The sequence below is a fragment of the Aspergillus pseudoviridinutans genome (assembly GCF_018340605.1).
Source record: "Aspergillus pseudoviridinutans IFM 55266 DNA, scaffold_1, whole genome shotgun sequence".
NCBI classification, from domain to species: Eukaryota; Fungi; Ascomycota; class Eurotiomycetes; order Eurotiales; family Aspergillaceae; genus Aspergillus; species Aspergillus pseudoviridinutans.
This window is the reverse complement of record NW_025091281.1, coordinates 3,131,744-3,145,518: the sequence shown is the minus strand read 5'-3', so window position 1 is coordinate 3,145,518 and position 13,775 is coordinate 3,131,744. Positions and strand designations below refer to the sequence as shown.

Below are 13,775 nucleotides of genomic sequence, written 5' to 3'. Positions count from 1 at the left end.
GCGTCATCTCTATTTGTCAGGAGAATACTATCAAAAACACAAGTTATCAGCATTGGCAGAAAGGGTGCTGTCGTGGATATATATTCTAAGAACACCAAGCGCGAGTTCTATCACTAATCCCAAACCAAGTAGCCACACATCCTCAACCAACATCGATTTCAACGAGAGCGAGCCCTAGTTAAATAGTAGAATATGCACAAAGCGATATGAAGAAATTGGGTATTCAGATCATTTTATCGATCTAACAGCAACCACGAGCATGAATAGATAGGATGGTATGTCCTTTAACAGTGCCACAGATTGCCAGGGCAGGCTGCCTATAGCCAGAAGGTTCCGATCAGAAGCTCATAAGATCTATCGAAAGCCGAAAAGTTAGTTATGAACCCACGAGAAAGAAGAACAGACGCGAGGGGAACAGACCTCGTCCAAAGAGTGCTCTCTTGGCCCAGTCCATGGCCAACATGATCCGCGTGCGGAAGCTGACGCTCTCCGCGAAGTAGACGCTTCGCCAGAGGTACATGGCCAGAACGCCGCCGCTGAAATTGAGTCCACCGAAGTCGAAGACGGCGGCGTTGCTGATGTACGCCAGGCTGCCGAGGTGCTTGTACTTGAAGGGCTTGTAGATGATATCGTCCACGTCGCCGTGTTCGATCTCGTTGGCTCGCATGCCGGGGAGCGCGGCTGCGATCTTGCTGAGTTTGCGGCCCAGATATTCGCCTTGTTGGTTGGCGCGCTGGGCGGTGGCGGGCAGGGAGGTGAGCTTGGTGTCGATCTGGTGGAGGAGTTCGTGTAGCTCGCCGTATTCAAGGGTACCGGAGCGGTCCTTGTCATACTGTTCGAAGAGCTTATCTAGCCGGCGGAGGTGGTGGGCTGCCTGGGGGAAACGCTTCCTGACTCGGTTGGCTACGTCTTTCCATTCCCGGAATGTGAGGTGAACTTTCTCGGGATCCAGGCCCTTCTCCCAGGCGATAGTACGCAGGAAAGAAATGATATTCTCGGCCACCTTGTTCTGGACTGTCGAACAGTCACCGATGGCATACACGTCACCTAGGGGAGCTCCGATCAGACGCAGGTGCGCGTCGGTTTCCAAAGCATGCTTGTTGTTCTGAGCCTCGAGCTTGTCTGATATTCTCTTGCAAAGTTCAGCGCGAGCTGTGCAACAGTCAGTTCCGAGTACGGAGCACACCAGGATAATAGTCACATACCAACTCCGGTCGACCACAAGCAAAAACCCATTGGGATCTCCTTAACCACCGGCTCGCCATCCTCGACTTGAGTGAACAAAACTCTGTCGTCCCGGACCTCCTTCACTCGGGCATTTGTCAGGACATCAACATGATCACGGTTGAAACGGGCCTGCATGCATTAGCCTCATCAATCTTCTTATCTCAGTGAGCTGGGTGAAATGCCTACTTCCGCATACTTAGACAGAGCCTCGTCGTACGTGTTCAGGATATGACTCCGACTCTGAATGATGTGGACGGAAATCTCATTCCTCAAAATCTTGGGGAACGAGTGAAGCAGGTCCTCATTCAGCAGATCGAACAACTCAGCTGCGAACTCAACGCCCGTCGGGCCACCACCACAGACAACGAACGACAACAGTCGCCGACGTTCTTCGTCGCTAGTAGTCGGTAAACAAGCCAACTCCATGTTCTCGAGGATCTTGTTCTTGATTTTACGAGCATCGTCGATGGTCTTCAGGAAATTGCAATGCTCGAGTCCTTTGACACCGTGGGGATTTGTGACGCACCCTTTCGTAGTCCAGATCTTAGTATCGACAACAGGAAAGAGATTCATGGCCCGTACTCACCAACAGCGATTACCAGCTTGTCGTATGGAAGGTAAAAGTTCTGCTTTTTGCCATTGGCATCAACTTGAGACACCTCAACCAGTTTCTCCGTGAAATCCACATCTTCAGCCTCGGCCTTCAAGAAATGACCGTGAACCCGTTGGATGATCCGCCGGACTGGCTCAACAAGCGAGCGCAGCCCCAGAGTCCCAACCGTCGCAGAGGGCAACATAGGCGTGAAAAGGAAATAGTTCGTCGGCGATACCACAGTGACATGATAATCGCCAGGATGGAGATTTTTAAGAAGCGCGACACTGCCCCAGCCCGTCCCCAGAATCACCAAACGTGGCTTGTCGTTCTGCTGCACCATCGCCTCCGAGTCTTTGTCTCCCACCAGGACCTCCGCTATAGGCAGGTTCTTCGGGCCCCCGCGTCTGGGGTTAAGAGCCAATTCAGACACAGGAATGTCTTCTGCGCTAGGATCTTCTCGGTATGTGGTCGCATCATAGATGAAGAACGCGACTACTGCAACACCGCTCATGACAATGAAAAAACCACAGTATGTGAAAGACTTTACGAGTATGTTGAAGGCGGGGGATTTGCGGGCAGCTTTAGCCATTGGGTCCTTTGTCGTCGACTCATATCGGACTGATAACGACGCACTGCGCAGGATATTTGAGATACGCTGTTGGGTCACCGGTCGCCGCCGGGTTGTATGTAAAGCTCGAGATGAAGCAATGCCAATTGAGGAGCGAGGCTTCGGGAATTGACCTCCATGTGATACAAGACAGATCCTCCTGAGCGCCGCAGTGTTTGGGCGGCTTCGGAGTAGCACCGTGCTCATGGCTTATAGGGATGGGGTGTGCAGCTACGTGATTCTATCCCGGGGGTGTCAGATTCGGTCAATGCTGCACGATTTTACCTGTAATAAGGTAGTATGAGATGGGCCAGGGGAAACACCGAAAATTGAACACAAAAGAAAGACTGGTTGATGGAAAGTTGACCGCGAAGAAAGTCTTTCGAATAGTAAAAGGAATGCAGCGACCTGGCTACGTCATGCCACGCTAACAACAATTGGCACTAAGCCTTCTGGGGGCTCAGATAAATATAGCGGTGGGTATCTCGGCAACAACTTGGCATCGCTAAAGCTGCTAAAGAACTTGGCTAGAATAGGTAAAGTATCATCACTTCCAGAACCAACGATGACTCGTTTGTGGTATATCGCAGCTACCTAACTGATGAAAAATGTTGAACGAATCGTCCTTGTGCCTGGGCCCAGCAAATGGATACAGTAAACATTGGCCTTACCTTGCAGGCAGCCAAAAATGAATAAAGAACACAAAGAGCCAGCCCTATGGATAAGAATTGGTCATCAAGCAAATCTCCTTCCCGCCGTCATTTTTAATATAACAGAATAGCTGGATAAAAAGATATCTCATGAGATGAAAAAGCAGTTGAAAGCCCCCCGAACGCCGTTTGCCGTCCCGTATGCGACGTCTATGTAATGCACAGCCAAAAATGCAAGCGTTGGCCGTGCCTGGCCAACTGACTACTGGAGATCCTAACCCCAGTCCATGTCATCGTCTGGTTCCGTGCTGGCTCTTTTCTTGCCGGAGCCACTTTTTCTCCCGCGGGGTCGCTTCGCGGGATTTTGACCAGAAAGAGAATTCTTCCGTTTGCCAGGTCGCTGCCCACCGACGGACCCTGGACCAGCCCCCGTGTCGTCAAGCTCAGCGACACCGTCAAAGCTGTCGCCTTCAGCATCCTCGTCCTCACCGACCTTGAACTCATCGTCAATCGCAAGCAAAGTGGCAAATTCTCGACATTTGCTGATCATTTGCTCTTCGCTATTCAGTGCGTCCATGTTCCGAGATATGGCGTCCCAAAACTTGTCGCCGGTCACTCCTTGCACTTTGGTGGCGGACTTGTTCAGCTCCTTGGCCGCAGCTTTGCCTTCCTTGTCTCGTACATGGGCGTGTATCCCATACAGACGGCGAAGGTATGTTCGAGCCTCCCAAAGCATTGAGAGGGATGCGGCTGCTGTAGCCAGTTGCCGTAACACGGACGGATTGACCTGCGGTAGAGGCTCTGGGTTGACTGGCCCTTGTGGCAGAGGTTCGGATGACAGTTCTCCCAGTGGTGCCGCCATCTTAGGCGGGAAAATCTCTGTTTCAATCGAATGGGCTACAACTGTTCCTGTCGCGGAAACAATGCGCTCCATGCATCCAACTGCTGAGACCAGCTCAGCAAGCTGGCCATAATCAAAGAATGCCAGATTCTGAGACACAAATCGCGCAAGTAGAAGATGCTCTGGCGGGTCCCCAGTGCTATCGAGCTTCTTCAGTTCGAAGTCTACCTTCGAACACAGGTTGGACAGGAATTTCTTCTGATATCGACTGTTACTCGTTTTGATAATATCAAAAAGCGGTGCCAATTTTGCAACGTAAGGTCGGGCCAGAGCGCCGCTAGAATCACCAACCACATCGCGCTGGTAATAGAAAGCCTCCTGAACCGCCCTCATGTATTCTCTTTCGAACATCGATTCATACTGCTGATGCAGCATCTTGTGGGTGTCAAATGCAACCTTGGCAATCGCTGGCACGGTGGATGTCTCCAGTGAAACCAACACGCCTGCGCATTCTTTGGGGTGAACCAGTCCTTGACGGTTAATGCTAGCAATTAATTCAATCGCAGTGAGAGCATATGCGTCCTGCCGAGATTGCGCGACTCGAAGCATGCTCTGTAGGAAGTGTTGAGCTATCAGAGCGGCAGCTCCGTCGTTGTCACTTGCTTTTAATGAGCCACCCAGTCTGGTAGAGTTCTCCTGGTCCGCTTTTTCAGCAGATGGCACGACTGATTTTTCTGCTTTGCCCTCGTGCATGGCGAAAAACTCCGCAAAGGATTTAAGGACGATATTCTGAAGACTTGCATTGTCTTCTTTAAAGACCATGGAAAGAATTTTTCTCGGCTCATCCCGGCTGAACTGAGCCGGCCAGGACTGGCATATCGAGCCCACGCTCTCTAACGCCATAACCCTAAGTTCCAGAGGCTGCTTCGGGAGCGTAAAAGGCACAATAGAGTCGACCATCAAACCAGCCACCGATCCGCCTTTCCAAGACGGAAAGGCATTCTTGAAATGAGGTTCGTACTTCTCCAGATCACAATGACGCCCCACGCAGCCGGCAATTCGAATATAGCTCTTAGCTCTGGCCACAATAGCGGAATTAGCATTACCTGCAAGGTCGACATTTCGGTAATGTTGAATCGGTTTCAGAACCGATATGGTCAGTTTCACAAGTCTGTCAGTGTTGCGCAAAACGCTATTGATGGTCCACAAACAAGCCATAACCTCGTTGAGCTCTGAACGAGCAAGTTTGGCTACGCTTTTGAAAAGATCGTTTTGCACTTCTTTTAGAAGACTGTTGTGAGCGGACGAAAGGTACGGCAGAACGCAGCGATAGATTACCACCACAGATCTGAAAATGAACAAATCCTCGGCAGTGGCGAGATTACCGATGTAAGGGTGAAGAGTCTCCAGTTGKTCAGGGCTGAATAGCTTCGCATTTGCCTTGGCAAAGACTGTGATCGTCTGAAGGAGAGCCTGTTGAGACTCCTTCTCCGAGCCCTCATCTTCAACTAACTTTTCGAACATCGTTGCAACCATCGCTTTGCAAACCTTGAAGTTCAATGAGGCCGTCTTGGAATTGTCCGATAGAAGCTTTTTCAAACAAAACCCTAATGCTTCGAGAGCGGTCTCGCTGCGCTGCACCAAGCTTACGATCAACGTCACCCGCTCTCCTAGACCAACCTTGAGCTTCGAGCCATCCTGTGATGAATCGATAAGCTCATGAAACGGGGTAAGCCAAATCTCCTCGAAAGTCTGCCGCGCCAAAGTGGCTACGCTTTCTTCTGTATCCGTTGTCCGTTGGAGAAAGCTATCCACTATAGCCAGCTTCAATTCGGTGCGAGACGTCTTAAGATAAATATCTTTTAGCAGCCCAATGCAGCGCTTCCTCACACCGGCTGTAGGATCGGCTGCGCAAGCCAAAATGCTCCTACACCCATCCTCTTCCAACTTCGGTTTGAGAGCAATGCATTTGGCGATCAGCGAGAGCGCCGAGTCACGAACCATCGGCGAGGCATCCGCAGCACATCGAAGTATAACACGCATGACTGATGCGTCTCTGTCTAGAAGGCTTGGGTCTTTTTCGAGCATGTAGATCACGCTTTTTAGGCTCCGACTACGAACCTTTGCCTGGTCGCTAGTAATCGAATTGAGCAGGACTTTCAAAATCGTGTCAAAAGCCTTGCAAAAGCTCGAGTTTAAAACGGTCAAAATGTATGCGAACCGCCCGTGAGCAGTTGATATCCTATCGAAGTGTCTGGAATAGCAGCGTTAGCATTTTGCAGCGAATGAACATGTCCATGTGATAGAGCCCGTACCTATGAGTTTCCAACCACAGCGGTTCCGAGAACAACTTCGTCAAGAGAACTATGAGGCTCTCAGTAGCTTCGCCGTCAGGAACATCGTCCCTGTCTTCTGAATTATAATAGACAGAACAGACGGTCTTTGCCCATTGCGCCAGGTAATAACCTCGAGCACTGGAAAGCTGCCAGTTGTCCGATGACTGAGCCTGAAGAAAGTATTCGAGAGCTATTCGATACGGGCCTTCTGGCACAACTAGATCTTGAGGATGTAAGGCATGGTTGGAGTAGTCCTCAAACAACTGTCTCAAATAGACACTGAGATCACTGTCGGACTCTTCCATCGAGGGAAGTAAGTGCTGAGCGGTCACGACTAGATCGGATATGGCGGATCCCATCCAGCCCAGAAGCTCCAGAGCCATACTTTTCGCAGTGGCAGGGCTCTTATCAAGGTCTGCAATACCGACCATGTGAGACGCCATGATGCGAAGAAGTAGTTCAGCAGCAGGCCAATCTGTGGAGCCCAGGACGCCAATCAGATCCTCGGTGAATATATCAAGAATGTTCCGAAAGGGTTGGTCGCCAGTCTTGGTAGACGTCATTGCACGTTGAACTATGAACTTGACGATATACTGCGCACTGCGGACCGCATTATCATAGAGACGATTAACTTTAGTTGCAAGACGCTCCAGGGATGCATCTGTTTGATCCTCGTCGTCATCTTCGTCCGAGTCTTCCTCATTTTCGTGTGACTCTTCGCCATCAGCGCCAGCCGAGAGAGTACGCTTCGTTTTTCGTGTTTTGGACGACGGAGTGTCAAGCGCAGTGGTCTGGACAAGTTGCATGACCAGCGCAGTTAGAAGCTGAATGCTCTTACCATCGGCGAGCTTGAATTGCCTGGCACTCTGCCGCGTAGACGGAAGCTTTTCCAGAGAAACGAGAATCTCGTCAAGAATGAATGGACGCTGAGCAGGATACCTGGAAAAGATTTTCGCCAGGACATCCATTGCTCCGCGGCGAACTGATTCGTACTTTTGAAAGCCGACGGCGGAGTCCTTTTCGGAATGCGCGTTCTCCACGAAAATTAGCTTTGCAGCGAAAAACTCAGTAGCGGTGATTGTCCCTTCAGAGACATCAATGCGTGACAGAAAGTCGGCAAATAGGCCGAGAACCTTTTTACTTTGCTGGATAACACCCCCTATAACACGCTTCTGTGAAGAGAAGAACTCAAAATACCTGCCTTCTTTGCCTCCAGGGCGGGCTTCAACTGCTGGAATGACGCAGTTATCGAAAATCTGATTGAATACATTTGGAATGGCCTCGATCAGATCCTCCGGACAGAGATCCCTTTCCGTCCGAGAGCCAGACATTGTCTGCAACAGTGTACCCACTGCGAGCAGAGCATTGAGCATATCATCGACTTTTTGGAGCCACTCTTGGGTTTCAGAATCATTTGATGGATCGTCCAACCTGAGATCGGGTGATTGTGCGGCAATGATTGGCCTCTCACAAAGTTTCCGTAGTCTATTCAAATACTCCGACGGGATGTCCTGAAGCCGGTTGAAACCAACAACCTTTTTCATGGCCTTCTGAAGACGGCTGTGAGCGTCGGATGAGAGGACAGGTCCATTTGCGTCAAGGGAGTGAGCAACCGAAAAAACGGCATCTTGTCGTTCGGCCGAGCCACCAGCAGTTGTCTCTGCTTCAGCTTGATCCTCTGCCTGGAAAACCTCATGAAACAGATCTTGTAGCTTTACAAGAGCCGCATCTGCCTCCTCTTTTTGATCCTTGAGTCGAATCATGGTAAGGTCCTCCACATCGTTATTTAGCTTTCTCTTCTTCGAAGCCCCATGTTCGTTCAGAGTATGTATCGACTTGACTGGAATCACGACCGACAGCTGGCTTGCCGGGTTAGGCGATTGACTGTAAGACGCCGGGGTAGCGTTATTAGCTCGATGCGCTTGCTCGTTCCACGCTGGGGATTTCCTCATCGGCTTTTCAATCTTGACCTCCGTCGAGGTAGGATCTGTGACGGATCAGCATAAGAGTTGTTTCTGGATGCAATAGTTTGAGACTTACATCGAAATGCTATGTCCGTAGCATCCAACATCATTTTTGCAAACGGGCCAAGCTCGTTCCGACCAGAACCTTGCTCCGAGGGTGGGCTGGGCAGGGAACTCTTGGCCTGGGCGGATCCAGGGGGAAGTTTGAACTTGCTGGGAATGATTTAGTTGCTAGGTATCGTACCGTTGTACAGATCAATGTTGCTTACAATTCCGTCAACTGGTCACCGTCAAGCAGTTGCTGTAGATATTCGCGAGACGTCTCTAACCGACTCGACTCATCATGCCCGGATTGTATCTCTGCATTTAGTTCATTCAAAACCGTTCGACCCGACTGAAGGATATGATTGATAGAGGTGGTAGTGGGAGGTCGGCCAACATCAGGGCGCAGTATACAGTCTAAAGAGTATCATGAGTGAGTTTGACTTCACCATTCAAGTGAGACATCCATGATGCATACCTAAGCCAAACACTGGCGCGCTAGACATAGGTGAGTACTGCAGAGCTTCATCAACAGACAATGGCCTGGTCCGGCGTTGCGAAAGTCCTCCAGCGCCATGGCCCTGCGCTTGAGGACGGCCATTGATGACGACCTGGACAGCCGGGCTCCAGTTTTGGTCCATGGCGGCAATTTGACTTTAATGTATAAGTGACTTAGGAAGGAGAGGCGAGAGATAGAAACAGGAGAGGCATGTCCTGCTCAGAGACATGACTATCAGCGAAGAAAGTCAACTCTCACTCCAGTCATCCTTCCCTGAGATGCTCTTGATACAGCGACGCAATACTTAAGCAACCAACAATAATAATTACTGCCAGGCACACTCTCTTGCTGCCGCTGTTGACCGCCCGGCAGTAGTCCTTAGTTACGGCGGGCTACATAAGCAGGTGGTCCGTGCTGCACGTCTTCCGGGCGGCAGCATCTCAGCGGGAAAAAAAAAAGTTTGGAGTTTTCTATCCTGATTTGGTTATGCATTCGATAATATCTGTTCTGTCTCCTGCTTAACCCCTCCTAGATAATCTCGGGTTGAAGATCAATTTCCAACGTCTGTCGATACTGAGAACTTGGCTTGCACAATGTCTGCCATTGGATCTTTAATTTTCTGCACAGACTGTGGAAATCTCCTACCGGAGTCGACTGGTGATCCGACTAAGGTCCTTGTCTGCGATGTTTGCGGCGCTCGGAATAAAGGTTTGTTGACCTCATTGTGAGGGTTTGAGGCGAGCGCTTGCGCTAACTTTGTCTTCAGATACTGTCCCGAACACGATCATCTCTGAGTCAAAACCGAATGCCTTCCCATCGACGTTAAGAGCCAAGAGATCGGCAGTTCAGACCCTGACAGCTGAAGATAAGCGAACTGAAGCACTGGCACAACATACATGTGCCAGATGTGGGAGAAAGGAGATGTACTTCACAACTGTGCAATTGCGCAGTGCAGACGAAGGAAGTACAGTGTTCTACACCTGTGTTTGCGGTTACAAGTACGCAACCTCCACCGTTGATCCTTCCAATTGCATCCGCGGGCTCAATACTGATATTTATCTGACTGCAGGGAAACCACGAACAACTAGGAGACCGAAGGAGTATCTATTCAAGATTATGATTGTACGTCTATGGGAGCAACGAATCAAACGCAATACCGATATTGTGAAGCTATACCTTCGACAACGGGTCATTCAAGCAGCAGCAACGCCAGCATCAGGCACCAAAGCATACTCAACTTCACCATTCTTTTCATACTCCGCCATATCGAGAGCCACAATGACACTGTCTCTTACCACCTGCTCCGGGTCATTCAAGAATTTCCTTAGCGTCTCCTCAACACCCTCACAGTCGCCCAAGCTTCCCAAAGCCTCGGCCGCTTCGTGTCGCACCATACCGGCTTCGCTTTGGTTGCTAAGCGCTTCAGTAAGGCTTGGAATTGACGCAGGGTGGCAAAGTTGACCAAAGACAAACGCGATCTCATGGCGGAAAAGTGCAGATGGATCTTTAAGGCCCTTGGCCAGCGCCTCAACAGCGCGCGTCGCTGTGGGAAGATCGGGAGGAGAAGCGAGGTCGCGCAAGGCGAACATCGCACGGTATCTCTGAAACAATGGTAGACTTGTGTCGAGTAGAGTCTTCTCTATTTCGGGAATGGAAGGTTCACTGGCCGCCATTGGAAGTGGTGGAGCGGGGTCGATCGAGGTAAAGTCACTACGAATTGGTGCACATGATACAATAAGCATTTGCAAAGAGAAAGGGAAACAGGGTGGATTGATACGGACGCCTCATACCTTGCCTTTAATTTCTCAGCTTTCCTTGCCTCTGAATTTTCCCACAGAATCCTGTCCACTGCAATGTCGCAGGTCTCTCTAATAACATCGGGCTCATTCTGATTGTCTCTAAGAGCCTTCAAGATCTCCAAGCTGTCTTCGTAACCCAAGGCGCCCAGAGCCTCTGCGGCTTCATGACGGCACATCGTATCTTGCTCCGTGTCCTTCGCGACTTCTTGTAGGAACGGCACAGACTCTGGATTGCGGGTCTGGCCCAAGCAGTATGCAAGTTCATGTTTCAGCAAGGCGGATGGTGAAGTAAAGGCAGCAGCAATAGCCTGAATTGCGGGCAGTGTCTTCTCGGTAGGCGGCTGCAGGCACGCAAGGTGCTTCAAGGAGAACAAGGCACGGAATCGGCGAGCGAGCGGCTCCGACTCGGAAGTGAGGACTTTGCGAAGAGTGAGGATGGTGGGATCCACGCCCTCTAGAGTATCGGTTGCAGAAGGGGCCATGGTGGTATTGTGAAGGTGGTCAGAGAAGATGACTGGTTGAAATTGAAACGGATCGGATTGAGGAGGCTACAGCATAAACATTTGCTCAAGAGAGCATGAGCATCTAAATTTTCAGATCTTATCTCAACGAGATAATAAATTTTAGGTGGGGTGGCGGGGGTGGCCGCAGCGACTAGCCCAACTCGCTATTCTTCACAGCGCCGTCCATCTTCAAATCCGAAGTGTGTTACAGTCGCCTGACTGCAGCTCAAACACTTCGCTATCGATTATTTGTTCAGAACTCTAGGAGACACGATGCATTCGATTTCAGGATAGGACTGGTTGAGCGTACGTTTGTTCAACTCAGCTTGAAGCCTTGGACCATCGGTCTTATAGGTATACATCCTACCGATATTGGCTTATGGCTGTTCGTGTTGTACTTTAAGTAATTGGCCACACTCTCTTCTAGATTTTCCATTAGAATACATAGCCGTCTGGACCTTCATAGTTATAATGATATCAAGGATACTATGATCATACAATACACATAGTTCTCCACGCGGAATTGGCAGGCACAGGATAGCTCATCCGGACCATCATACAGGCCAGACTTAAGTAAAGCTGCTTGAGGGTGGCTCAATACCTCCTCAGTCAAAGGACTGTTGCTGAAGGGATTAAGATTGCCAATTCCTCACATGTGTCCTCCGTAGAAGACCCTCAGACTCGAAATTGCACTAAGTTGAAGCTCATAATTGAAAAGAAAAGCGAGCACGGTTCGCTAGGTTGTCGGCAGAGCATCATATCCGTAAATGCAGTGTCTTCCCGCAGTACGCCATGTTTCGTGAAAGACAAATGAAAACGCACTAAAATCCATTTAACCTATGGAATCAACCCTTCAAAGCCCAGAAGCTTGCAGTTATATACACAGTACACCCAAATAACACAATCATTTAGTTCTGATGTGCTTGAGCTTCTTTGGTTCGTGGACGAAGTTGTTTGCATAAGCCTTAGGGACGAAGCGGCGCTCGTTGGGTTCCTGGACGAAGTACTCGTATCCCTGCTTCTGCGCGAACAAGATCGCATCTTCCTTGGACTTGAAGTTCAGGTGAGTACCCTGCATGAAATCACCCGAAGACTGCCAACCCATCAAAGGGTTCTCCCAACGGTGACCTTTCTGCAGAATGTCCCAGTCCATTCTCCAGTGATGGCTGTGCCAGGTACCGGACTGCGTTGCGGGCTTCGAAGGCTTGTAAATCCTAGTAAAATGGTCAGAAAGCGGCGGGTGACGGAGGTAAATCTGAATCTGTACCTAACAGTTCGAGCTTGAAGGTCTGTAGGAGCCCCGGAGAGAACAGCAGCAGCCACAGTGTCGCCAGGCTCGCTACCGTCCATGACACGCTTGGGCACAGGGGAGTATTGTCTGGATTGCCATCAGTGGAGTTCTCGGGTATTAGCCAGGCTTCCCTTACGAGGTAGCATGGTCAATTGTGGCTTCGTAATCGGGCTGATGACGAGCCATTGCTTGAGATGGCGTCTCCTTGCGAACCAAAGAGCTCTCTGAAAGGGGTGTGGAAGGTGCGTCCGCTGGGCTAGTCTTGACACCGGCGCCACCAGAACGGTTTTGCGTGGAGATGAAACGCGCATTGACGGGCACAGCAATTCTGCTCGCCCGAAGGCAGGCAGAGCTACCTGCTCGAAAGAGGGACATGGTCACGGATTTGTCTGACTTGAATTCAGCTGAGCGGGCGACAGCGGGAGAGCAATATCTTGAGTGAGGTATGCAGCGAGGTCTGGTGGTTGCGGCAGAACCAAATCCGGTTTAGCGCGTCTTGAGGCTCCCTACGTTTGGAACCGCTCATCCGACAACCCGCGATCTCAGAGGCACATCCTCACTACTTCGTCTTCATCGATTGTACGGTTCACTCGCCTGTACTTAGGTACGTAAAAGTGCTGGGTGGTGTTCATATTTTCATTGTCATTCAGAAGCGGTACCGGATATTGACGCATATTCAAATTCAGACAAGATGAGCTACATCGCCCGCCGAGGTCTCTCGACCTTGATTCCCCCCAAGGTAAGGAAGAATAGCAAATACCCAGAGATTTCATTTGTTGGATCCCAGTGAAGACATGCTAACAGTTCCTAGATTGCTTCTCCCAATGTGAGTCACCTTATGGCGTTCCCTCGATACTCTTTACGCTCTGCAGTACCCTCCATCTCCAGTAAAGGCTTTTCACCACGACCTTGAGCATCGATCGCAAAACACACACGGCCTCTCCCTATCATGCAATGACTGACATTTTACAAAGGCCATCGGTGCCGCTAAGGATGCCGCTCGCATGGAGCGCGTTGTGAACTTCTACGCCAGACTCCCTCGCGGTTCCGCTCCCGAGGCTAAGCCCACTGGCCTCATTGGGCGCTACCAGGCTCGTTACTGGGGCAAGAACCCTTCTGCTGCCCGTGAGTAGTTCCAGACGACTTGACTTGGTACCTTGCAATTGCTGATCTTAATCGCTGCAGCTCTTGCTCACGCCATTGGTGGTATCCTTCTCATCGGCTACAGCATGGAGTACTACTTCCATCTTCGTACGTTTCCTTTTTGACCATGGAGGCATTTCGCGTTGCTAACAGTTACAGGCCACCACAAGAACCACCCTCACTAAATGCTTCGCTTTTGTGTGGCTTGCGGAGGATCTGTGTATATACCAGCAAACCTAGATGGAAGCAATGTAGAAGAGGCATACCTCCAACCCAGT

At 50.3% G+C, this 13,775-nt stretch overlaps 6 protein-coding genes across 6 annotated transcripts; 2 read left to right on the top strand and 4 right to left on the bottom strand.

Annotated features, from left to right (window-relative positions):
* Nucleotides 1-376: 376 nt before the first annotated feature.
* On the bottom strand, nucleotides 377-2,636 carry Asppvi_001105 (putative NADH-ubiquinone oxidoreductase 64 kDa subunit; the record flags this gene model as incomplete). Its single annotated transcript, XM_043297408.1, has 4 exons — nucleotides 377-1,152; nucleotides 1,206-1,356; nucleotides 1,414-1,754; nucleotides 1,814-2,636. The coding sequence occupies 4 exons, from the start codon at nucleotides 2,634-2,636 to the stop codon at nucleotides 377-379; spliced, it is 2,091 nt and encodes a 696-aa protein (XP_043153343.1).
* A 717-nt stretch (nucleotides 2,637-3,353) lies between these two features.
* Nucleotides 3,354-8,903, bottom strand: Asppvi_001104 (putative sister chromatid cohesion protein Mis4; the record flags this gene model as incomplete). The annotated part of the gene is made up of 5 exons (XM_043297407.1): nucleotides 3,354-6,174; nucleotides 6,236-8,243; nucleotides 8,297-8,433; nucleotides 8,490-8,679; nucleotides 8,741-8,903. 5 exons carry the CDS (start codon nucleotides 8,901-8,903, stop codon nucleotides 3,354-3,356), a joined length of 5,319 nt encoding a protein of 1,772 aa, XP_043153342.1.
* A 451-nt stretch (nucleotides 8,904-9,354) lies between these two features.
* Asppvi_001103 (DNA-directed RNA polymerase I core subunit RPA12) lies at nucleotides 9,355-9,849 on the top strand (the record flags this gene model as incomplete). Its single annotated transcript, XM_043297406.1, has 3 exons — nucleotides 9,355-9,469; nucleotides 9,528-9,759; nucleotides 9,831-9,849. The coding sequence occupies 3 exons, from the start codon at nucleotides 9,355-9,357 to the stop codon at nucleotides 9,847-9,849; spliced, it is 366 nt and encodes a 121-aa protein (XP_043153341.1).
* Nucleotides 9,850-9,954: 105 nt separating this feature from the next.
* On the bottom strand, nucleotides 9,955-11,042 carry Asppvi_001102 (deoxyhypusine monooxygenase; the record flags this gene model as incomplete). Its single annotated transcript, XM_043297405.1, has 2 exons — nucleotides 9,955-10,471; nucleotides 10,552-11,042. The coding sequence occupies 2 exons, from the start codon at nucleotides 11,040-11,042 to the stop codon at nucleotides 9,955-9,957; spliced, it is 1,008 nt and encodes a 335-aa protein (XP_043153340.1).
* Nucleotides 11,043-11,967: 925 nt separating this feature from the next.
* On the bottom strand, nucleotides 11,968-12,729 carry Asppvi_001101 (ETC complex I subunit; the record flags this gene model as incomplete). Its single annotated transcript, XM_043297404.1, has 3 exons — nucleotides 11,968-12,277; nucleotides 12,331-12,441; nucleotides 12,491-12,729. The coding sequence occupies 3 exons, from the start codon at nucleotides 12,727-12,729 to the stop codon at nucleotides 11,968-11,970; spliced, it is 660 nt and encodes a 219-aa protein (XP_043153339.1).
* A 316-nt stretch (nucleotides 12,730-13,045) lies between these two features.
* Asppvi_001100 (F1F0 ATP synthase subunit f) lies at nucleotides 13,046-13,682 on the top strand (the record flags this gene model as incomplete). The annotated part of the gene is made up of 4 exons (XM_043297403.1): nucleotides 13,046-13,093; nucleotides 13,329-13,479; nucleotides 13,540-13,605; nucleotides 13,657-13,682. 4 exons carry the CDS (start codon nucleotides 13,046-13,048, stop codon nucleotides 13,680-13,682), a joined length of 291 nt encoding a protein of 96 aa, XP_043153338.1.
* Nucleotides 13,683-13,775: the final 93 nt, after the last annotated feature.